Source organism: Pseudophryne corroboree, chromosome 11, assembly GCF_028390025.1.
Source record: "Pseudophryne corroboree isolate aPseCor3 chromosome 11, aPseCor3.hap2, whole genome shotgun sequence".
NCBI lineage: Eukaryota > Metazoa > Chordata > Amphibia > Anura > Myobatrachidae > Pseudophryne > Pseudophryne corroboree.
In genome coordinates, this window is record NC_086454.1 from 52,918,068 (window position 1) to 52,943,976 (window position 25,909).

At 45.6% G+C, this 25,909-nt stretch overlaps 1 protein-coding gene across 8 annotated transcripts in view; it reads right to left on the reverse strand.

Moving 5' to 3' along the window:
• The window catches only part of MAPK8IP1 (mitogen-activated protein kinase 8 interacting protein 1), a 171,867-nt gene that overhangs the window by 17,907 nt on the left and 128,051 nt on the right, over positions 1-25,909 (reverse strand). For 3 of the 8 annotated variants that reach the window (XM_063944311.1, XM_063944315.1, XM_063944316.1), the window contains 6 exons: positions 15,549-15,773; positions 9,951-10,032; positions 7,422-8,255; positions 6,159-6,234; positions 2,296-2,468; positions 2,016-2,122 (listed from right to left, as the gene is read on the reverse strand). In XM_063944311.1, the coding sequence (XP_063800381.1) occupies positions 2,016-2,122; positions 2,296-2,468; positions 6,159-6,234; positions 7,422-8,255; positions 9,951-10,032; positions 15,549-15,773 (1,497 nt within the window). The remainder of the gene's footprint in view (positions 1-2,015; positions 2,123-2,295; positions 2,469-6,158; positions 6,235-7,421; positions 8,256-9,950; positions 10,033-15,548; positions 15,774-25,909) is intronic. The other 5 variants (XM_063944317.1, XM_063944318.1, XM_063944312.1 and 2 more) reach the window with 4 other exon arrangements.

The following is a 25,909-nucleotide window of genomic DNA, read 5'->3' on the forward strand; positions in this document are numbered from 1 at the left end:
CAGAGCCTATATAGGGCTGTTTCTAAAAACTGATGTTGAATGTGACCATATTGTGGTCGCTGTTTCCCATGGGCTCTTCTACAATATTCAATATCAATTCCCCATTGTTTGTTAGTGCCAAGTCTAAGACTACATTAGGTAGTATTACCATGTCCCCCAGACACACGTCAGCCTACAGCACACCATATACTGCTCAGCCAATTAAACAAGTGCCCAAGGCCTGTTGTAGACATCCATGATCTTGTTACATCTGGCCATACCTCTATAAATGGCAGTTGTTAGAATAAGTACAGAGCGGAGACTCAATAAAATAACTTTTGAGATTTCCTTGCTCCCATTCGGCAGCTATTAAAAGGTGAGTAGTGAGAATCTCAGTCCAATAATAACCAGGATAGAAATAAAACTGCCCTATATTCAGAGACTGTGGAACCGTTCTCATGTTGCCCACCTTAAAGGAAAACTCAGGAGGAGCCATGGATAAAACTAGGTATACAGCATGCCGACTTAAAAAAAACCCATAGATCCCTTGAATTAAAGTATTGGCTTAAAACAGAATGTGATCTTCGTCGGAGTAGACCTAATAGGTACGTGGTTTATAATATGCTAATAAGATGCTAGGAGAACAATTTAGTGAGATGATGACCAGGCCCGGCGACAGAAATCTTGGGGCCCGGTACAGTGATATCTCTGGAGCCAAACTCAGATTTTAAATATGGATGCACACTCGCGCCGCATAGTCGCTCTGAAGCTGCGCCCACACCACCTACAGCTCGCTGCCCTATTTGGACAAGATGGCTCACATCCCTGCCGGGCACTAAGCATATCCTTTGGGCCCCTTTGATCAATGGGGCCCAGTACAGGTGTCCCCTTTGACCCCCCCTGTTGCCGGCCCTGATGATGACATCATCACTTTCCATTCTGGACAGATGTGAAGTCATTACAAGGATAGGTCTTTCTGGCCTGCAGAACCTTCTACAGAGCCTACCGCTCTCTTTTAGAGAAACATAGTGAAACCAACAGACTCAACAGCATTCTTAAAATTCCATATTCTCGGGTGTAATGGCACTATCAAACTCCCTAGTGTGCAAATGTATCATTTAGAAAGTGATTATAAGCAGTCTTCTCAGTTATTAATCAAAGGTGACTGGTAATAGAGATTTAGGAGCATTAGTAAGCACCTGTTCCTGTCTCTGGGGAACCTGTTCCGGTCTCTGGGGTATCCGGTTGAATGAGTGACAGTAACTATATTAACGTTGACATTGTTCAAACTGGGGACAGGCACTGTACTGTTACCATGTGAAGTGTCAACAGTTTCTGGATGCCAATGGTTATGGTTAGGCGCCATCGAGAAGGTTAGGCACAAGGAAGAGGATTAGGGATTAGGTTTAGAGTTAGGGGAAGAAATACTTCCTGGAACACTGCAGCATCACAGGTATGCGTCAAAAGTGACTCATAGCATCACCAAGACATAAAAGACGCTGGAGCCGCCGCTACCACCAGGAGAAGGTAAGCACCCACTATGGATGGTTTGTTGACCGTTTATTATGTCAACATTTCATTCGGGTAGACATCATCATAAATGTTGGCATGGTCACTGTCAACAAATTATAACGCGCCCTGTCTCTGGTGTATAGAGCAGAGTATTCTCCATGTATTTGAAGTCATAGGGCCTGATGTAATAAAGTCCAAGTTGGCCAGAGTTGCAGGTTCCTGGCGAAACCCGGACGTATTTTTAAAGCGGCAATCATATAGCTAAAACTTAAATATTCCTTACAGGAGAGAGGGGAGGAAAGGTGAGGAGAAGGGAGATGAAAGCGTTTAAGAACCTAAAGGTCATAAGCTACACTGATGACTGTATGTACCACGCGCAATCTTCCCAATCAAAACTTTTTAGATCAACATCGGATAAAAATCAGGAAGGATTTCTCCACTTACCCCTTGGTATACAACACAGGGAATGGGATAATAGGTTGATCTGAGAGTGATTTACAGTAGAGGATCATATCCATATTCACCTTTTGCATGGCAGTGCAGAGAACGTCTGTACCCTTGTGATACGGAACCTGCACTGAGCCCAGAAACTTCACCCAAAACTGATCCACCCAATCGGAGGCTCGGGTCTCTGAATAGAAAGAAATGACAAATCATGCTGACGCAGACTCGTATTGTTTTACTCCCTAATTGCTAGACCTCTTCTAGGAACATATCACATCGTATAACGTGGTATCTAACATTTTAAATATATTTATTAGTATTCAGGGGACCATAATTAAAGGCTGGGAGTGGTGCTCTTACCTGCCAGGTGATCCGGTTCTTTAATCACCTGGACTGCATAGTAAGCAGGGAAGATACCACGATCCCCAGTTCTCATGTTATAAGCCTCATACCAGAAATCCTCGGCTTGAACCTCCACGAACAGCGGATCCTCTACTTCCAGTTCTAGTTCCCCAGGGTGACGAGGAATGAATCTGCCATTAGGGGTGGAATTAAATAGTGAATTATGGGTAGAAGGCAAGAGCATCTATCAAAAATCTGATAACTATACATATTCAGGGAGTCTTTGGTGATCAGTAAAGTTGCTTCTATGATGAGCAATCTGGAAATTAAAAAGTTCTAAGCCTTACCCAATAAGGCATTGAAAATATGCTGTTCGGTGTAACCCTGATCACTAACGTTTTCCTAGTAATTTCCCAGATTGTTCAGATTAGGAGCAAGAGGACATACAAGGTATAGTTACACAATTCACTAATAAAAATACTTAGACGCCCGGGCCAAGAGCGTCCACGCCCGCGACGGAGACACGCCCCATTCACTTGAATGGAGAGCGCTTCCGTCCGTACGCCCGTACAGAGACGCTCTCAATGGGAGCGTTTCTGTGCACTCCCGGCGTGACTAGGCGGATGGATGGCCTAGTCATGCCGGAGTGCACATTTGCGATGGAGCCGCCTCAGATGAGCGCAGCTCCATCTGTAACTAGAGAGATTGAGGGGACATCTATGAAAAGCTTATGGCATTATTAGACTTTCAGGACTAAATAATGGGACTATATAGTTAATTAATGATACAGAAGAGGCAGCTACGTTATTGGCTGCATGAATAGTCAGGAAAATGCAGTTTATCAATTCACTGGGAACCACACTTCATGAACAGCAGTTTAACAGGGTGACAGTGTACCCTGGGGGTCATTCCGAGCTGATCGCTCGCTGTTATTTTTCGGTTACTACTGCGCATGTGTATGCACCGCAATGCGCCGGCGCGTCGTACAGGTACAAAGCGGATCGTTGCTGGGCGATGGATTTAACGAAGAATCCATTCGCACAGCCGACCGCAAGGAGATTGACAGGAAGAGGGCGTTTGTGAATGGCAACTGACCGTTTTCAGGGAGTGTTTAGGAAAACGCAGGCGTGTCCAAGCGTTTGCAGGGTGGGTGTCCAACGTCAATTACGGGACCAAAAAGACTGAAGTGATCGCAAGGGCTGAGTAAGTCCTCAGCTGCACACGCGTTCGCACACTTGCAAAGCGAAAATACACTCCCCCGTGGGCGGCGACTATGCGTTTGCACGGCTGCTAAAAGTAGCTAGCGAGCAATCAACTCGGAATGACCCCCCCTGTCTTGTGCTGGCCCCGCCCCCGAAAACATGACACCGTGAAGAGGGGCGGTCCGGCCAGCACTGGGAAGTACAACATATCCCACAGCATCCTGAGGATGCTCTGAGCAGCTGTCCAGACTGCACGCTGCCTGTCTATAGTGTCCATAGGATGCTCCAGGCAGCACTGCAGCAGGTATCTGGCTCCCAGCAACTTGATAGGCTCCACTTTGTGAGGGTGACAGGCACACAATTTAAAGACAAGGAACATTCTTAAGGGGATTACACACGGAGAGATCCGTGCTTAAATTCTAAGCAATCTGACCAGATTGCGGCCCTGCGCGTCGCTATCGCTGACTCTAGATTTGGCGTGCACGCATGCCAAATCTAGTAGATCACTCACTTCACTGCTTTGTGAAGTGAGTGCCCCCCCTTGCTCAGCAGGGGGGGGGGGGGGGGGGGGAAGGATGTTTGCTGAACGGTCTGTGCTAGATCGCTCAGCACACATCTGTGTGTTCGGGGGCCGCAAACATTTCCGAGGCCAATGTGTTGAGACCTTGGATCAGGGTCAGTTGGTAACTGGGTTATACCCCTTTCACACAGAACATGAAATTCCTGGGTTAAGAAGTTCTACCCGGGAATTTGTGTGAAAGGTCAACTTGGGTTGAAAATCCGGGAATTTCGACCCAGGAATTTACCAGGATTGGAGACCCGGGAATTTTCTGACCCGGGTTGACCCTTTAACACAGACGAAATACCCGTTTTTGATCCGCAAATTACCGGGTAGAAATTATTGACCCGGTAATTTGCTTCTCTGTGTGAAAGGGGGGGCAGGGACCGGCAAAACGAACCGGCACTGAAATGCCAGGTTAATTGCCGGGATTTCTATCTGAAAGGGGTATTAGAGATACATAAATGTCAGAACAAGCTTTGGACCCGTGATTCCCAACCACTGTGCTGAAAGACTTCTGGGTGGGTGACGGGTTTCATAGGTCTTAAGAATGTAAGGGAAACAGATAATGTTGTCATAACTTGAAGCAGCAATACCATGAAAACTTAGGTGGTTTTTTTTAATGTTTTTTGTTTTTATAAATCGTTCTAGTGGACTATAAGAAGAATTTTGGGATTTACCATTTTCCCTTGGTTTGTTTCTTTATGCATCTATAAATGGTTTATAATTTTACGTAGTCTCATGGACTACCATGGCAACCATAGTAACACGGCACATGATGCAGAGAGACTTTGGAATGCCCCATTTTTGCTCTGTCTGATGTAATATACACCCCTCTTACTCCCCCACAGCCTTCACAGGACATATTGAAAGTTGTGAGTCTGTTACACAAGTTTTAATTAGAGATGAACAGGTTCGGTTTTACTCGGATTTACCCGAATCTCCTTATTGGCTATCGGACATCACGTGTTTTGGTTAACCAATAAGAAAAATCCAGAAAATAAGAAATGGCGATAATTCTGGTGTAAAGAACCGAGTAAATCCGAACCCGCTCATCTCTAGTTTTAATACGAAGAGAGATTTTGAAAAGGAGATCATGATGTATAGGACAGCTAAGAAAAATGCTTACTTAAAAGGAACATAAGTTGTTAAAAAAAAAATCAAAGTGGAACTGCTGCTTTATATTATGATAAAACATGGATCTTTGCTCATCTTGTGAGAGGTATAACCCCAATAAACACGGGCCCCTTGAGTACCTCAATGGCTTGAAATTACTCTCCATTCTGGTACACAAAAGGCTTGCAGAGTTATTAATGCTCCTACCCCAAAAACAATGCAGCCAAACCTATACATAAGTATGCATCTGGCATCAGCAATGTTTACGTACGGTGCAACGGGACCCTTGTAGTGCAATATAAATAAACGTTATATTGTAACACTGGTGTATTAGGAAAAAGTGCACCACCACACATGTATGTCAGCAGGTGTTGTCACGACATGAAAACCAGCAACTGTGTGCGCTGAATGATAAAGCAGTGTTGTGGAAACCGTAACATTAGTTGTTGGAAGTATGTAATGGTTAGCATTACTGCCTCACAGCACTGAGGTCATAGGTTCGATTCCCACCATGGCCCTAACTGTGTGGAGTTTGTATATTCTCCCCGTACTTGCGTGGGTTTTCTCCGGGTTCTCTGGTTTCCTCCCACAATCCAAAAATATACTAGTAGGTTAACTGGCTCCCAACAAAATTAACCCTAGCGTGAATGTGTCTGTGTGTACATGTGATAGGGAATATAGGGGCAGATTTATTAAGCTCGGTGAAGTGATTGATAAAGTGGAAGGTGATAAAGCACCAGCCAATCAGCTACTAACTTCCATGTTACAGGCTGGGTTTGAAAAATGACAGAAGCTGACTGGCTGGTGCGTTATCACCTTGCACTTTATCACTTCACCAGGCTTAATAAATCTGCCCCCTAGAGTGTAAGCTCCACTGGGGCAGGGACTGATGTGAATGGGCAAATATTCTCTGTAAAAGCGCTGCGGAATATGTGTGCGCTATATAAATAACTGGTAATAATAATACAGTAAAATATAAGTGTTTTTTTTGTTTTTTAAGTCACCTGAACACGGCTCGATGCGTCTGTTCTCGTTCCTCCCCATTTATCAGGCATGAAAATAAACCAAAGGAATCTGCACCTGAGAGAGATTAGAAACTGAGGGCCCCTAAGAAATATAAAACCTGTTGCACACAAAACACGGACCAAAAATGCAATATCCCCCCCACCTCCAAAAAGACATCTTCCCAAAAATAACATGCACAAACACTGCCTACTACAGAAAAGAATATTAAGAAAAATCAGCGCGCACACTCATTAAAATGAAGCAGAGGGATTTCTAAGACTCCACTACAAAGAACTAAGGAGGTAATTCAGAGTTGATCATAGATGTGCACGGTGGCGATGCTTTTGTACCTGACAAGTAGCTCCCTGTCAGCGCAGCTCCTGCACGCTGGCAGGGAGCTACTGACCGCATTCTTGGTCGCAGTGGCTGCGTGTGACGTCACGCAGTCGCCGCGGCCCGCCTCTCCAACGTTCCGGATACACTTCCGTTGTCCGGTCCGAGCCATGCCAACGGCGTTGGCACGCCCCCTCCCGCCCCGCGACCGCCTCTGCCTGTCAATCAGGCAGAGGCGATCGCAGCCTAGAGATGCTCATAGCACCTCACTGGGCTCCCAGGGTGCGCACGTGCAGTGTGGCCGCTGCGCGTGCGCACTCCACAAAAAGATTCAGATTGCGATCGCTGCCGCTGCAGCGATCCAGTCTGAATTAGCCCCTAAGGGCCTAACGCAGAGCTGTACATAAATGCATTCGCAAATGCAATTTTGCTCGCTGCGCAATCACGAAAATTTGCCAATGCCTCAGACGCATCTTGTGCATAGATACTCCCTCTGCCACCATCTCACATCCTCCGCTGACATACTGTACAAAAGCAGTAACATCGGATGCACATAGATCGACCATCGAACTCTATGTTGTGTCAGACTGAGTGGCTCTCCTGAGACGCAAAGGGCTCTCCAGCTGTGAGGGAATTTGCAGTGACTGACTTTGGCATGGGCAGAAAAAAGTCAGGACCCCTGCATATTTCTAGCCACCTCTGTCAAACGCTGGCTACCTATCACTCACTGTGTGAATAAATTCTCTGTGCATGCAAAAGCGCAACTCAATCGCTGTACTTAGGCGCATGCGCAATGATAGAAAAATAAATCGCTCAACCGCATACAACATCAGCATTACATACATCTCTGAATCAGGCACTAGTACCCCAACAACCCATCACAATAAAACACACTCACACTATATATATATAAGAACAAACCAGCTCACTCGTAAACTCACTCGTACAGCGTGACCGTCCATTCATGAAGACATTGAGGAACTTTTTAGAGTAGGAGACATCGCCGTCTGCAGAAGAGGTGTCCGATAGGCACCTAGACCTCCGGACTCTTTTCGCTTCCCTTCCGGCTGCCCCCACCTGTTCCTCCTCTTCTTCCTCATACTCCTCCCCAATGGCGGACTCATAGGGTGAGGAAACACAGTTGTCATACACGGTGCCACTGTCACTGTCATCGCTATACCCTGAGTAACACTGCCGCAGGCTGATCAGCTGTAGCTGCACGTTATCATCCACCACTAATGTGTATTTCACCGAGTCATAAGATAAACCACTAGTGTCCGAGCTGACAGATGACCTCTGCAGTCCACGATGACCGGTAGCTCTACCAGGGCAACCAAGATATCCAACCCCATCTTCCCCTTCTTCCTCCTCCTCCTCCTCCTCCTCGCTGATGGAAAGTTGCTGTCTGCCTTCATTGGTGGGACGGACGTTAATGTCTGCATCTGAGCTGACCGACATGCGGCAGGGTCCGGCCTGTGATATTAATGGTCTTTCTGGCTCTGGAGGGTCCGAGCATCGCTGAACAGGAGTCAGGAATATTTCTTCTGTGGGCTCCAGCCGCACATCCGTCTGGTAGCGGATGCGGTCTCTATGAGGGTCTAAGCAGGAGCGGTTGGAGGAGCGTCCGGAGGGGTCATTGGAACTCTGGGTGGAATTGTGGCGCCGGCAGGGGGTATCTGTGGAGGTCCCGCGATCCTTCGTGACAGCTGGTGGGTTCCCCTCATCGCTCAAACACACATGTTCAGTGGACGGGGTCGTCTCCCCTGTGAATAACAGAACAGGTCAATTCTGGGCAGTCCACACATACTGTTTTTGATGGTGGAGGTGTGCTATTCTAAGGGGCAAATCTTTTTTAATAGGTATGGCCATCTTTATTGGCCTGAGGGATCTATTCATGAAGCAGTGAAAAGCGTGGAGAAGTGAGCCTGTGGAGAAGTTGCCCATGGCAACCAATCAGCTGCTCTGTACAATTGTATAGTAGGCAAATTAGAAATGTTACTTCAATGCTGATTGGTTACTGGGGGCTACTTCTCCACTGGCTCACTTCTCCACACTTTTCACTGCTTCATAAATAGATTAAGAGTTTTTTTAATAGGTATGGCCATCTTTATTGGCCTGAGGGATCTATTCATGAAGCAGTGAAAAGCGTGGAGAAGTGAGCCTGTGGAGAAGTTGCCCATGGCAACCAATCAGCTGCTCTGTACAATTGTATAGGTGGCAAATTAGAAATGTTACTTCAATGCTGATTGGTTACTGGGGGCTACTTCTCCACTGGCTCACTTCTCCACACTTTTCACTGCTTCATAAATAGATTAAGAGGTCTATTCATGAAGCAGTGAAAAGTGTGGAGGTGAGCCAGTGGAGAAGTAGCCCATGGCAACCAATCGGCATTGAAGTAACATTTCTAATTTGCATAATATACAACTGTAGTACAGAGCAGCTGATTGGTTGCCATAGGCAACGTCTCCACAGGCTCACTTCTCCACTCTTTTCACAGCTTCATGAATAGACCCCTAAATGTTTTATTACTGATCACATCTGTGGATTGTAGTATGCATATACTATTTCTGATGTTCTCCAGATAAATTGTTATACCTGTCTCTGTTTTTTTCATATACTATATGCACACACAATACAATGTCTAGCAAGCTGCTATTCTGTCACCCAGAGAAGTAATACATCGCAGGGGGTGGTGCTAGGCGAATGCCAGTGCGGGATGGTATCAATATCTCAGCGGTTGAAATCCCAACACTCAGAATGCAGACAGCAGCAACCCCAAAATCCCAACTGATCCTGATGAGTATTTTAACCATAACCCACCTCTCCCACAGCCTAAAGGGCCCTACACATTGGGCGATGTGTATGGGCGATATGAACGATCTTGTTCAGTAATGAATGATAAATCGCTCATATTGCTCAGTGTGTATGCATCAACGATGAACGATGTGCGGCCCCGCGATCTATCGTCTTTTAAACATGCAAGTCAATTTGGACGATATAGATGTAATGTACTCTCATATCGTCCAAATTGACCGTCGATATCGTCCAGTGTGTGGGCAAAATCGACCATCGTTAGTATCGTTGGGTGATATATCGCGCAGTGTGTAGGGGCTTAACCCTAACCTTCACCTCCGAGCCCACCAACCCCCCATCCGCAGCCTAACTCTAACCCTCGCCCTAGTGCCTAACTCTAACCCCAATACTTACCGTTGGGATCCATCTGGATTCTGACTGCTGGGATGCTGCTGTCGGAATTCTGACCATTGGGATTTCCATCTGCCGGGATCCTAATTGCATCACGTCAGAACTTGTGAGAGTGGCTAGCTACTATGACTGAAAATCATGCTGACACAAACTGACATGCTGTCCTTCGCAGTTTTATTGTTTGTCCTACAGTATATTATATCCCCTTAGAACGACATACTCAAACTTTGGACACTTGGCAGAATCTCACTTACCTGTCTTAAGTGGAGAGGAGGAGCGAGACACCCTCTCCTGCCAGCTGTATTTCTTCCCCAGAGAGTTGTTATTCAGAGTATCCTGCAAAATGAACGTTCCACAGTCAATACACCCCATTCCACGGTATGTGCTTAATATAAAAATGGAACCTCACACCAGTGATAATTAGTTATCTGTCTTTATCCTTTTTTTGCATTTTATATATACTGAGGGAGATTTATCAAAGTTTGGAACGAGATAAAGTACAGACCAATCAACTTGACATTTTTGAAACACAGCCTGTAAAATGGCAGTTAAAAGCTGATTGGTTAGTACTTTATCTCTCTCCAAAGTTTGATAAACTTCCCCAACTGTATGAAAGCTCCAAATTACCTTACAGGCATAGAAACATTTATCCAAGTCAGGACTGAAATAAAATGGATAGACTAGACTCTTTCTGTTTTACAATGATGATATTTGTAATGTAGCAGAAAAGAATTTACGCGATAAGTACTATTTATTTCTTTATTTTAAAACATTGTTGGACATTTGTATTAAGATGTGCATTTTTTTTTCTGTCATCCACAACTAGATGAATGCTAGTATGAATGGAATCAGACATTTAAATTGTATAGTAAAAGCATTAGACAGACAATGATTTATTTGGGTGGTATTCATGTGACCGCCGGTCAGCTGACCGACAGTCACATGACCTCCTCCACCAGCCCGACGGGTCACTATCCCAACGGTCGGCATGCCGACCAACAGGGACTATTTCCACTCGTGGGTGTCCATGACACCCATAGAGTGGGAATAGAACCCGTGGCGACCGCAGCGTGGCGACCGCAGCGAGCCCGCAAAGGGCTTGCTGCACTCTGCCCTCTCCGCCGGGATCCCGGCGTCGGTATGCTGCCGGGATCCCGGCGTCGGTAAGCTGACCGGCGGTCAAGAGACCGCCGGTCAGCAGTACTACACCAGATTTATTTGGGGCTCAAGGGTAAAGTTCGAAATATTTTCAAAATAACTAATTTGTAGAATATAGTGCGGGTAGGTATTTTGAGCTCAAGAGTAAAGGTGCATACACACGGTGCGATATGCACTTAACTTTCTTTACGATTTTGACTATACAGTCAAAATCGTAAGGAAAGTTAGTGCATATTGCACCGGGTGTACACAGCTTGCGATGCCGATGCGCGTTCCCGCGGGATCAGCATTGTAAGAAAAAATAGACTGTGTCGGCAGCCCAACATTGACTATATCGGTGGGGCCCTGCTCCAGCCCCGTCGAATAGTCAATGTCGGGCTGTGCAGCGCATCGCGCGGCTTAAGGGGGATATGTACTAAGCAGTGAAAAGAGTGGAGAAGTGAGCAAGTGGAGAAGTTGCCCATGGCAACCAATCAGAATTGAAGTAACATTTATAATTTGCATACTTTAAATTTATACAGAGCAGCCGATTGGTTTTCATTGCTTAGAACATCTCCCCCTAAATCTGGATGGCGGAGCTGACTCCATCTTGATCTGAATTGCCACTCAAAAAGTTTAAGGCATAAAAACAATTAAACCCTAAGCCTTAGAGAAATTAGGGGTCTATGTACTAAGCTTTTGGAGGGAGTTAAAGCAGACGGAGATAAAGGACCAGCAAATCAGCTCCTAACTATCATGTTACAGGCTGTGTTTAAAAAATGACAGCAGCTGGTTGGTACTTTATCTCCATCCACTTTATCTTTCTCCGAGTCTTAGTACATAAACCCCTTATGTCAGTCCTACATAACATTTTCCTCAGAAAATAATGGTCTGTCATTTCATAGAACGTGCTAGAAAAATGACAGGCAACTGCTCCACTTTCTCTCCAAGGGGGTCTTTGTACTAAGCCTTGGTGAGTGACAAATTGGAGAGAGATAAAGTACCAGCCAATCAGCTCCTAACTGCCATGTTACAGGCTGTGTTTGAAAAATGTCAGGAAATGATTGACTGGTACTTTATCTCTCCCCTCTTTATCACTCTCCAAGGCTTGATACATCTCACCGTGGGAATGAAAGCCGATAGTGAAAGAAAAACACCTCCAATGAGCAGTCATATAATAATTCCCAGGGACAGGCCGCTGCCGAGTGTGTGAATCGGAGCCGGTCATGCGTGACGCAGTGTCAGAGATCAATGCTTCACCACAGACTCCAATACGACATGATCACTGAACACGATTATAATGCCATTTTTTTTTGCCTTTTAACCCTATAGAATCAACTGTATCATCGATGTTATACGGGTTATTGGATGTGTCAGGATTTACAGGGTTAAATCTACTTCTCTACTTAGAAATCCCCCAAAATAGGATCCAATTGTGCAGAATTGCATCAGAATTTGCTGTACATTTGGTCATTACTGAAAAACAGGGACAGATCTGTCAATCCTGGGGCTGCCCATGGAAATTAGGGCCAGTGTCACCCGGTCGCTGTGTAAGTGGGAAGGATGGTGTCAGGCAGTGGGATATGAGATGACTCAGTGCTGCCATTCCCTCCTGCCCAGTTACTGTAACCATGGTGACCAACGCTAATGGGGAAATGAAAGACTGAGCGGAGGATGATGAGGAGAGAGCGAAAAAGGGCAGAAGGAGGGAAAGACAGTGGCTGGAAGTCACAAAGCCGGGGAGGGAGGTTACTGAGAGACATGAGGGGAGATAAGCCATTTTCCTACTCTCATCCCATTAGCAAACCCTGACAGGATTACGCATTTTCTATTAGCAGAGATTACATTGCTACCAGGACAATGCTTCTGTCATGGGATATTCTGACATGCTGTGACACAAAGCCCCTGTCAGGATAGATGTCACCTCTGTCCCATTACCGGCCTGTAGCTGTGTATTTTATGATAAACAAGCTTTTGGTAGCTGTGGATATTCAAATGCATGGCTTTCACATGATAAAATGCTGGCGGAAGTGCAGGCGTTACACCGGTTAGTCTAATACAGATGAAGTACAACAGGCCCCAGCCAGCCCTGGAATTCATTTAGTACTTGGGCATGGTGTCGCTTATAGAACTACTGACATTTTAAATGACATAAAAAAAATAAAAAAAAATAAAAAGATTGTTTTAAGTAACTATTAAACTGTCTACCAGGGCAGGCTCTGTGCTTGTAGTTCCATAAATGCCAGGATGGCCAAATATACGATTGCGGGTAATTCAGAGTTGTTAGCAAACCAAAAAAGTAAGTAATTGGGCAAAACCATGTGCACTGCAGGTGGGGCAGATGTAACATGTGCAGAGAGAGTTAGATTTGGGTGGTTTATATTGTTTTTGTGCAGGGTAGATTTTGGCCGCTTTATTTTTACACTGCAATTTAGATATCAGTTCGAACACACCCTACCCAAATCTAACTCTAGGGGTAATTCAGATCTGATCGCTAGGCAGCGATTTTTGCACTGCTGCGATCAGATAGTCGCCGCCTACAGGGAGAGTGTTTTTTTCGCTGTGCAAGTGTGCGATCGCATGTGTAGCAGAGCTGTACAAACTGATTTTGTGCAGTCTCTGCGCAGCCCAGGACTTACTCAGCTGCTGGGATCACATCAGGCTGTTCGTGACCGGATTTGACGTCAGCCACCCTCCCTTCAAACGCTTGATCCCGCCTGTGTTTTCCAGGACACTCCCTAAAAAAGGGGTCAGTTGCCACCCACAAACGGCCTCTTCCTGTCAATCTCCTTACGAACGCCCGTGCGACTGAATCCTTCGCACCATCCCGTTGTTGACTGGCGATCCCCATTGCAGCCGTGCAACACGCCGGTGCAGTGCGGCTCAAACGCATGCGCAGTTTGAATCTGATCGCATGCTGTGCGAAAACGCACAGCAGCGATCAGATCTGAATGACCCCCCTCCCTCTGCACGTTACATCTGCCCCACCTGCAGTTAAGCATGGTTTGGCCCGTTAGTGTTCTTTTTGTTTTTGCTAACAACCCTGAATAACCCCCAATGTAGGCTAGAGCTTACTAGGATTTGCAGCTCAACAAGAGCATATAACGGTAATACTATACTGCAGCTGAGGCCTTCTTTATCATGCTGAAGCTCTTTTTTGGTGCCCCTGCGAAATCCCCGCTCGTATGCTGAGCTGGTGCTGACATCGGGGGAGTCCACTAAAGTGCTGCGCATGCGCATAGGCCAGTGACCTGGAGGGTAATAAGCGGGGGCCCTTAGTGCCTGCTATAGTTTATGTCAGCTTTAGACGGTGTTACCTAGCCGATGCTTGATGAATTAAGTAGGGATGTGATAATCTGCAAAAACACAGGATCACAAGAGAAAACAGTGATTGTTCTGTACAGTTTTTCCTGTTAGTACATAGGAGGAGTAGTGATAGTCCCTTTCCCCAGCAAACGCTGCTTGATAAATAGACTCCTTCATGTTTTTAGACTGGCACCCTACACAGAGGTGCCAGGGTGGACCCTAGAACCCTAGTGCCGTTCAGCACAAGGATGGCATGCGTCTAAATTTTCTATGCCATCCTACGCTGCCCCAGCTGGGGCTAGGTATTATTATGACACGGCACCCCACGCGCAGCGAGGTGCACATGTATTTAGAGTTACACATATCTCAAAGGCATGTTTGCTAGTGTAAGTTCTAACCTTGAACGCAAGTACTGCCCTGCATGCTTGCTACGTCCATAGTTTAGATGCCCGTAAATGTAACCTTGGAAGTACTTTCCATACAGCTAAGACTCCTGCCCTTTGTGTACATGTTGTGTGTAAATGATCAGTGTCTATCTACACTACATGTTATGCAGTGCGTTGTTTTCTCCTGTTACTCAATGGGATGCAGTACCGACACCTTAACAGGTTCTAGAATAAGGACGAAATCAGAGAAATCATTTCTGTAATTAATATAATAAGCGTATTGCCCAGGAAGCACCTACAGACCCTGTACCGTCTGCAGGTGATTACCGCTATCTGTAAGCTCTGATGTTATGAAAGTCTGAGCTATTTGCAAACACACAGGTTGTCATAACGGGTGTGGTTCATCAAATCGACAGTGTCTAAGTCGACAATGTTTAGGTCGACCACTATAGGTCGACAGTCACTAGGTCGACATGGATGGAAGGTCGACAGGGTTTCTAGTTCGACATGTGCTAGGTCGACAGGTCTAAAGGTCGACATGAGGATTATTTTTTTTGTGTCGTTTTCTTCGTAGAGTGACCGGGATCCCAAATTAGTGCACCGCGTCCCCTCGCATGGCTCGCTTCGCTCGCCATGCTTCGGGCATGGTGCCTTCGCTTCGCTCGGCACACTTTACCATTCCAATAGTAGTCCACGTGGATCGTTAAGTATGAAAAAATTAAAAAAAAGAAAAAAAATGTGAAAAACTCATGTCGACCTTTAGACCTGTCGACCTAGCACATGTCGACCTAGAAACCCTGTCGACCTTCAATCCATGTCGACCTATAGTGGTCGACCTAAACATTGTCGACCTAGACACTGTCGATCTTCAGACCGGATCCCTGTCATAACAGGCACTTTGCTAGAACACATGGCATGTTTTCCGTTTATGTGGCATGCTCAGGCACATATGTGTAACCGGTATGCATCTAGCATGTACCTGCAGCATAAATAGAAGTTTTTGCACCCAGGCGTGTACTTTACCTGTGTGCGAGGCGCCTGTGGGAACAGGTTGAGGGTTGTAGGCCTTTTGGGTCTGTAGGTGTCCATAGTTGCTGGAAGAAGTGGCCGGGGGCCCACAGTTGCCAAAGTCTCCTCTTCAGGGATTTGTCCAGCATCGATCAGGTCCAGCTGCAGCATCTCCGCCTGGATCCGACTGGCAGCTCCCCCCCCTCCTGGGGCAGGACCAGGCTCAGTACGCAGGCGGCTCTGGGGGATCAGGAGACAGAGTCATGGGACCAAGGGGAGGGAGAGGGGACAGTGTGACATCATCTGCTGGGAGGGTGAGGGGTGATAGCATGACTGCCTGGGGGTGGGGGTGGACGGGTGGACAGAGAGGGACAATGTTAAAATGTCCCCAAGGAGCAAAGTGTCTCTGCAAAGACTAAAAGCAAAGCACTGAGTGATGGAGGCGAAGTATGGAGAGAAGAGTGAGCGACAGAGGGAGCGATGATCAACTGGTGGAGCAGAGTCACCCAAGAGGACGAGAGGATGAGTGGCACCCACGTCACAGGACAGGCACAAGTAGAATAGTAATTAGCAGGGGCAGAGAGAGCGAGGGGTGGGGGGGAGCAGGCAGACAGCACAGAAGGGGGATAAATACATGACAGCAGAACGTGAGCAGAGATCCTGTAGACACGTATGCTCTATGCAGAAGCTGCAAGTAAATACAACAGGTGAAGACGGACACATGCCCAGACAGAAATTGTTTTTAAGAGCTCATGCTCACACATGATATGATGTGTAACGTGGTTTATAGAATACATTATACAACAACTGGAAACACACACGTCAATATGTAGCACTGTGACGGTTTTATATTATAGCAGCAACATATGTGACTACAGATGCTTTTGGAACAACGTAATCTATACCAGTGGTTTCCAAACTCCGTCTCCAAGGAACCCTAACAGTCCAGGTTTTCAGGATATCCATGGTTGAGCTCAGATGGTTAAATAAAAATAAATGAGGTAATAATTAAGTAGTCAATGTATGAATATCCTTAAAACCTGGACTGTTAGTGTGCCTTGATGACCGAGTCTGGTAATGACTGATATGTCAGTACATTATACAGACAATAAATACCCATTACTGTAGATTTTGGGCACGATGCACAGTTCAAAAACACATAAAAGATACTATCGGCAAACAATAAATGTTCATTATGTACTTGTGCAATATTTTTATACTTTATGTGAAGCAGATTAGCATGATGTGAGCGCTGGAAAGGGCTGGCATATTACAAGATCACAAATGCCAACTCGCAGTCTCAATACAAATGCTACAACAACTACACCTGAGTCAGGAAGGTAAGTCCAGGTGTATTAAGATTAGCAACTAGCACAATGGGGGTCATTCCGACCTGATCACTCGCTAGCTATTTTCTGCAGTACTGCGATCAGGTCAAAAACTCGGCAAAACTGCGCATGCGTATGCACCGCAATGCGCAGGCGTGTCATACGGGTACAAAGCGGATCGGTGCTGGGCGATGGATTTAACAAAGAATCCATTCGCACAGCCGATCGCAAGAAGATTGACAGGAAGAAGGTGTTTATGGGTGTCAACTGACCGTTTTCAGGGAGTGGTTGGAAAAACGCAGGCGTGTCCAAGCGTTTGCAGGGCGGGTGTCTGACGTCAATTCCGGGACCGGACAGGCTGAAGTGATCGCGGCGGCTGAGTAACCTCAGACCTACTCAGAAACTGCACAAAACATTTTTGTACCGCTCGGCTGCACAGGCGTTCACACACTTGCAAAGCGAAAATACACTCCCCCGTAGGCAGCGACTATCTGATCGCAGCGCTGCAAAAAATAGCTAGCGAGAGATCAACTCGGAATGACCCCCAATGTTTTGTGTCCTAGGGGTCTATTTATGGCCCTCCACATTTAACCATAAACATTCTCGCTGCTTATTGTGGCATGTGTGTAAGTATAAGCTGCCTGGCAGGGATCTGAAGATCCCTCTCCTGCAGAACAAACAATGTACCTGATGGTTCTCCCCCTCTGGGTCCAGAGTATAAGTTGATATTGAATCTGCATCCCTCTTTGCTTCCTTATCTGCCATTCCTTGATCTACTGGTACTAACTGGCCCCCTGAAGCCCGCTTACATTCCATCATTAAACTATTACAGACAAGTAAGTCACCGTGTTATAAAATGTACAATCTAGTGCCCCTCCTTTATTCCCACTCTGGTATAAGCCATATTTCTCTAACGTCCTAGAGGATGCTGGGGACTCCGTAAGGACCATGGGGAATAGACGGGCTCCGCAGGAGACATGGGCACTTTAAGAAAGACTTTAGACTCTGGGTGTGCACTGGCTCCTCCCTCTATGCCCCTCCTCCAGACCTCAGTTTTTAGACTGTGCCCAGAGGAAGATGGGTGCACTGCAGGGAGCTCTCCTGAGTTCCCTGCTAAGAAAGCATTTTTGTTAGGATTTTTTCTTATTATCAGGGAGCACTGCTGGCAACAGGCTCCCTGCATCGAGGGACTGAGGAGAGAGGAGCAGACCTACTTAAATGATAGGCTCTGCTTCTCGGCTACTGGACACCATTAGCTCCAGGGGGAGTGGAACACAGGTTCGTCCTGGGCGTTCATCCCAGAGCCGCGCCGCCGTTCTCCTCACAGAGCCGGAAGAAACGAAGAAAGAAGACGTCTAAGGCAGCAGAAGCCTTCGGGTGCTTCACTGAGATAACGCATAGCACGGCAGCTGTGCGCCATTGCTCCATTACACCTCACACACTCCGGTCACTGTAAGGGTGCAGGGCGCAGGGGGGCGCCCTGGGCAGCAATAAATACCTCTCCTATGGCAAAATAACCTATATACATGTACAGGTGGGCACTGTACATGTATATAAAAGAGCCCCTGCCATATTTTACAAACTTTTAGCGGGACAGAAGCCCGCCGCCGAGGGGGCGGGGCTTCTCCCTCAGCACTCACCAGCGCCATTTTTTCTTCACAGCACCGCTGAGAGGAAGCTCCCCGGACTCTCCCCTGCTTGACGCACGGTGACAGAAGGGTTTTAAAGTAGAGGGGGGGCACATAATTGGTAAATATATATACTACAGCGCTACGGGGTAAACATTCTGTGTTTTTCTCCTGGGTCATATAGCGCTGGGGTGTGTGCTGGCATACTCTCTCTCTGTCTCTCCAAAGGGCCTAAGGGGAATCCTGTCTTCAGAAAAGAGATTCCCTGTGTGTGTGGGAGTGTGTCGGTACATGTGTGTCGACATGCTGGACGATGAAGGCTCGCCTAAGGAGGAGGGGGAGCGCATGAATGTCGGGTCGCAGTCGGCACCGCCGACACCGGACTGGGTGGATATGTGGAATGTCTTGAATGCTAATGTAAATTTATTGCATAAGCGATTAGACAAGACTGAGGCTAGGGATCAGTCAGGTGGTCAGATCCCAGTGGCACCGGGACCTTCTGGGTCTCAGAAACGCACATTATCCCAGATCACTGACACAGATACCGACACGGATTCAGGTTCCAGTGTCGACTATGAGGATGCCAAATTACAGCCAAAAGTGGCTAAAGGTATTCGTTACATGATTGTTGCAATTAAAGAGGTTTTGCATATCACTGAGGAACCCCCTGTCCCAGACACGAGAGTGCACATGTATAAAGAGAAAAAACCTGAGGTCACTTTTACCGTCCTCATTTGAGCTAAGCGAATTGTGCGAAAAGGCTTGGGAATCTCCAGACAGGAGATTACAAGTTCCCAAAAGGATTCTTATGGCGTATCCCTTCCCACAAAAGGATAGGATACGATGGGAATCTTCGCCTAAAGTAGACAAGGCGTTGACACGCTTATCCAAGAAGGTGGCACTGCCTTCCCAGGATACGGCTACCCTCAAAGATCCTGCTGATCGTAAGCAGGAAGTTACCATGAAGTACATTTACACACATTCCGGTACTATTGTTAGACCGGCGATGGCATCGGCCTGGGTGTGTAGTGCTGTCGCAGCATGGACTGATTCCTTATCTAATGAGATTGATGCCCTAGATAAGGATACCATTCTAATGACCCTAGCGCATATCAAGGATGCTGCATTATATATGAGGGATGCACAAAGAGACATTTGTTTACTGAGCTCCAGAATAAATGCTATGTCTGTTTCTGCTAGGCGACTCTTGTGGACCCGACATTGGACGGGGGATGCCGACTCAAAGCGGCATATGGAGTCATTGCCGTACAAGGGGGAGGAGTTGTTTGGAGAAGGCCTCTCGGACCTGGTCTCTACTGCTACAGCTGGTAACATACTAAGAAGGCGCCTCATAATCAAATGCAGTCCTTTCGTTCAAATAAAAGCAAGAAGGTACGGGGATCGTCCTTTCTTACCAGAGGTAAAGGCAAGGGGAAAAAGCTGCACACAGCTAGTTCCCAGGACCAGAAGTCCTCCCCTCCGTCTGCAAAATCCACCGCATGACGCTGGGGCTCCCCTGGGTGAGTCGGCTCAGGTGGGGGCACGTCTTTGAATTTTCAGCCACGTCTGGGTTCGCTCACAGGTGGATCCCTGGGCAATAGAGATTGTTTCTCAGGGATACAGGCTGGAATTCGAAGAGATGCCTCTTCGCCGGTTTTTCAAATCGGCTTTGCCAGCTTCTCCGTCAGAGAGGGAGTTGGTGTTATCTGCAATTCAAAAATTGTATCTTCAGTAGGTGATAGTCAAGGTTCAATATAACAACAAAAAGGCTGCGCTTTAGAGATGAATTGTCATAACAACTGATAAAATTTATTATGCTTAAAATCTGTCAATTGAGACAATTAAAAATGCGTATACATTGCTTAAGATAACCTCTGATCATAATGTTGACAACACATGAGCCTGTTCCAAAATTGGCCGTGAGACCCTATATATTTGAAACCAAATAGATCCTGGGGCTATAGCATAGTCCCTGGGCTGGAGAGTATGTCCCAACGCTGGAGGATTAACAGTTCCAAAATGATGCAAAATTTATGGAAAGTCCTCACCAGTATTGCGTGTGGATGAACAGAGTCCAGTCCTTTAAATGTGGATATGGTTCCAATGAAGCGGTCTGTAGGGTCCACGGTGGTCCAAGCTGAGGTGATGGGCTGTGGTAGGTTGATCAGAGGGCTCACACCTGACGCGTTTCACAGCTTATCTGCTGCTTTTTCAAAGGTGACTGTGGTTTACAACTGACAGTGTATTTATACTATAGTTAATTACTTCATTACAAACATGTGTATGAACAATTCATCTCTTTATATATATCAAACTTTACAAATAAACATTTTTTCATTGATCTAATTAGACTCAGTGGCATAATAATTAGAAAATAATTATATTTATTTATTGAAAAATGATTTAGGTTCATTTTGAATCGGAGCCGCGGGTGTTGGAACGCACGCGGCTCCTTTTATTTCCGGTATATGGAACGCATTTGTTGCCGCGGTAACGGAACTTGTTACCCACACCAATCTTAACATGACTTTACGGTCATGTGACCTACGTAGCTTAGTGGGATATCCGTATGATGGACACCGCAATGGCTGTGTTGTTTCCGGTCTGTGACCCGCAATCGTTACCTTGACGATGAAATGTGTTTCCACCTCCACGTCATGGTTCTATGCGGTCACGTGATCGAACTCTCCGGGAATTTTTAAAAAACCAACATGTTCCTTTTGGTGTCATTCTATCTTTATATAAAGTGAACACTACCTAGTTATTACACTTTAGGAGGAACAGTATAGAGCTTACATATTATATATATTTTTGTGTTTATATCGTGTGCATTTTCAGAGGTGCATCCTTATTAATAAATTTCACGATATCACTTATATAGATACCTGTGTCTACGTCAATAAGCTTATGAAAGAGACATTGTAACTATAATTAACTAGAAGTGTAACTACAACCTACTGATGTTATACCACAATTAATATATTATAAAATTTGTATAAATGTTGCTTCTATATATAATGGACAGGATACATTCATTATAGATAATATGATTCTAGAACCATTTGTAAAAATATAGATTTTAATAGAAATAGTACTCAACACTACTCTAGGGGGCTGTTATAGTCCTATATAGTGGTGATTCCAATAACTTATCTTTTTATCTATTATCATCTCTGCTTCTTTATTCTTAAGTTTATATTTTTATTTTTATAGTTATTATTATTGTTGTTGTTAATTACTCTTCTCATATTCTAAAAAGGAATTTTTTCAAATGTACTTAATATTTATTAATGCTAAAAAAATTGATTTAGATGACACAATTGATTTAGATGATAACTATAAAAATAAAAATATAAACTTAAGAATAAAGAAGCAGAGATGATAATAGATAAAAAGATAAGTTATTGGAATCACCACTATATAGGACTATAACAGCCCCCTAGAGTAGTGTTGAGTACTATTTCTATTAAAATCTATATTTTTACAAATGGTTCTAGAATCATATTATCTATAATGAATGTATCCTGTCCATTATATATAGAAGCAACATTTATACAAATTTTATAATATATTAATTATGGTATAACATCAGTAGGTTGTAGTTACACTTCTAGTTAATTATAGTTACAATGTCTCTTTCATAAGCTTATTGACGTAGACACAGGTATCTATATAAGTGATATCGTGAAATTTATTAATAAGGATGCACCTCTGAAAATGCACACGATATAAACACAAAAATATATATAATATGTAAGCTCTATACTGTTCCTCCTAAAGTGTAATAACTAGGTAGTGTTCACTTTATATAAAGATAGAATGACACCAAAAGGAACATGTTGGTTTTTTAAAAATTCCCGGAGAGTTCGATCACGTGACCGCATAGAACCATGACGTGGAGGTGGAAACACATTTCATCGTCAAGGTAACGATTGCGGGTCACAGACCGGAAACAACACAGCCATTGCGGTGTCCATCATACGGATATCCCACTAAGCTACGTAGGTCACATGACCGTAAAGTCATGTTAAGATTGGTGAGGGTAACAAGTTCCGTTACCGCGGCAACAAATGCGTTCCATATACCGGAAATAAAAGGAGCCGCGTGCGTTCCAACACCCGCGGCTCCGATTCAAAATGAACCTAAATCATTTTTCAATAAATAAATATAATTATTTTCTAATTATTATGCCTCTGAGTCTAATTAGATCAATGAAAAAATGTTTATTTGTAAAGTTTGATATATATAAAGAGATGAATTGTTCATACACATGTTTGTAATGAAGTAATTAACTATAGTATAAATACACTGTCAGTTGTAAACCACAGTCACCTTTGAAAAAGCAGCAGATAAGCTGTGAAACGCGTCAGGTGTGAGCCCTCTGATCAACCTACCACAGCCCATCACCTCAGCTTGGACCACCGTGGACCCTACAGACCGCTTCATTGGAACCATATCCACATTTAAAGGACTGGACTCTGTTCATCCACACGCAATACTGGTGAGGACTTTCCATAAATTTTGCATCATTTTGGAACTGTTAATCCTCCAGCGTTGGGACATACTCTCCAGCCCAGGGACTATGCTATAGCCCCAGGATCTATTTGGTTTCAAATATATAGGGTCTCACGGCCAATTTTGGAACAGGCTCATGTGTTGTCAACATTATGATCAGAGGTTATCTTAAGCAATGTATACGCATTTTTAATTGTCTCAATTGACAGATTTTAAGCATAATAAATTTTATCAGTTGTTATGACAATTCATCTCTAAAGCGCAGCCTTTTTGTTGTTATATTGTTTTTGCTATTCTATATAGGTGTAACTGACCTACCCAGGCAGCTGCTATACACACGGTTAATTGGAATCACACTCGCAGCGCCCTTTCCAACCTAGGTTGGCTTGTTCCACATTTTTTGATAGTCAAGGTTCCCCTTCTCCAGCAAGGAAAGGGGTATTACTCAACCCTGTTTGTGGTCCCGAAACCGGACGGTTTGGTCATACCCATTTTGAATCTAAAATCCCTGAACCTGTACTTAAAAAAGTTAAAGTTCAAGATGGAATCGCTCAGAGCGGTCATCGCCAGCCTGGAGGGGGGGGGATTGGATGGTTTCCCTGGACATAAAGGATGCATACCTTCATGTTCCGATTTTTCCTCCTCACCAGGCGTTCCTGAGATTTGCGGTACAGGACTGTCATTACCAATTTCAGACGTTGCCGTTTGGGCTTTCCACGGCCCCGAGAATTTTCACCAAGATAATGGCGGAAATGATGGTGCTCCTGCACAAGTAGGGTGTCACAATTATCCCATACTTGGACGATCTCCTCATAAAGGCGAGATCCCGAGAGAAGTTACTGAACAGCGTGTCACTGTCTGTGAGAACGTTGCAGCAGCACGGCTGGATTCTCAATATTCCGAAGTCCCAGCTGGTTCCTACAACGCGTCTGACCTTTTTGGGCCTGATTCTGGACACAGAACAGAAAAGGGTTTTTCTTCCGATGGAAAAGGCTCAGGAGCTCATGACTCTGGTCAAGGACCTGTTGAAGCCAAAAAAGGTTTCAGTGCATCACTGTACTCGAGTCCTGGGGAAGATGGTGGCATCTTACGAGGCCATTCCCTTCGGCAGGTTCCATGCGAGGACTTTTCAATGGGACCTACTGGACAAGTGGTCCGGGTCTCATCTACAGATGTATCAAAAGATCACCTTGTCTCTCAGAGCCAGGGTGTCTCTCCTGTGGTGGCTACACAGTGCTCACCTCTTAGAGGGTCGCAGGTTCGGCATTCAGGACTGGATCCTGGTGACCACGGACGCAGGCCTCCGAGGTTGGGGTGCAGTCACTCTGGTAAGAAATTTTCAAGGTCTCTGGTCAAGTCTAGAGACTTGTCTCCACATCAATGTCCTGGAGTTAAGGGCCATATACAACGCCCTACGTCAAGCGGAAGCATTACTTCGGGACAAACCTGTTCTGATTCAGTCGGACAATGTCACGGCAGTGGCTCATGTAAACCGCCAAGGCGGCACAAGGAGCAGAGTGGCCATGACAGAGGCCACCAGGATTCTTCGCTGGGCGGAAGGTCATGTAAGCGCACTGTCAGCAGTGCTCATCCCGAGGGTGGACAACTGGGAAGCGGACTTCCTCAGCAAACACGACCTGCATCCGTGAGAGTGGGGACTTCATCAGGAAGTCTTCGCACAGATCGCGGGTCGGTGGGGACTGCCTCAGATAGACATGATGGCGTCCCGGCTCAACAAAAAGCTAAAGCGGTATTGCGCCAGGTCAAGAGACCCTCAGGCGGTAGCGGTAGACGCTTTGGTGACACCATGGGTGTTCAGATGGGTCTATGTGTTCCCTCCTCTGCCTCTCATACCCAAGGTGTTGAGAATAATAAGACAAAGAAGGGTGAAAACAATCCTCATTGTTCCAGTTTGGCCACGAAGGACTTGGTATCCGGATCTGCAAGAGTTGCTCACAGAAGATCCGTGGCCTCTTCCTCTAAGGCAGGACCAAGACTTACCGCGGCTGCGTTTGACGGCATGGCGGTTGAACGCCGGATCCTAGCAGAAAAAGGCATTCCGGAGGAAGTCATTCCTACCCTGATCAAGGCTAGGAAGGACGTGACATCGAAACATTATCACCGTATATGGCGAAAATATGTTTCTTGGTGTGAGGCCAGGACTGCTCCTACGGAGGAGTTTCATTTGGGCCGTCTCCTTCACTTCCTTCAAACAGGAGTGAATTTGGGCCTAAAATTAGGGTCCATAAAGGTTCAAATTTCGGCCTTATCCATTTTCTTTCCAAAAGAATTGGCTTCTCTTCCTGAAGTACAGACATTTGTGAAGGGAGTGCTGCATATTCAGCCTCCTTTTGTACCTCCGGTGGCGCCTTGGGATCTTAACGTGATGTTAAGTTTCCTTAAGTCACATTGGTTTGAACCACTCAAAACGGTGGAGTTAAAATATCTCACTTGGAAGGTGATCATGTTGCTAGCCTTGGCTTCGGCTAGGCGAGTCTCGGAATTGGCGGCTTTATCACATAAATGCCCCTATCTGGTTTTTCATGTGGATAGGGCGGAATTGCGGACTTGTCCTCAATTCCTACCTAAAGTGGTTTCATCCTTTCATATGAATCAACCTATTGTTGTGCCTGTGGCTACGCGTGACTTGGAGGATTCCGAGTCCCTGGATGTGGTCAGGGCTTTGAAAATTTACGTGGCCAGAACGGCTAGAGTCAGAAAAACAGAAGCACTATTTGTCCTGTATGCAGCCAACAAGGTTGGCGCTCCTGCTTCAAAGCAGACCATTGCTCGCTGGATCTGTAACACGATTCAGCAGGCACATTCTACGGCAGGATTGCCATTGCCTAAATCGGTGAAGGCCCATTCCACTAGGAAGGTGGGCTCTTCTTGGGCGGCTGCCGAG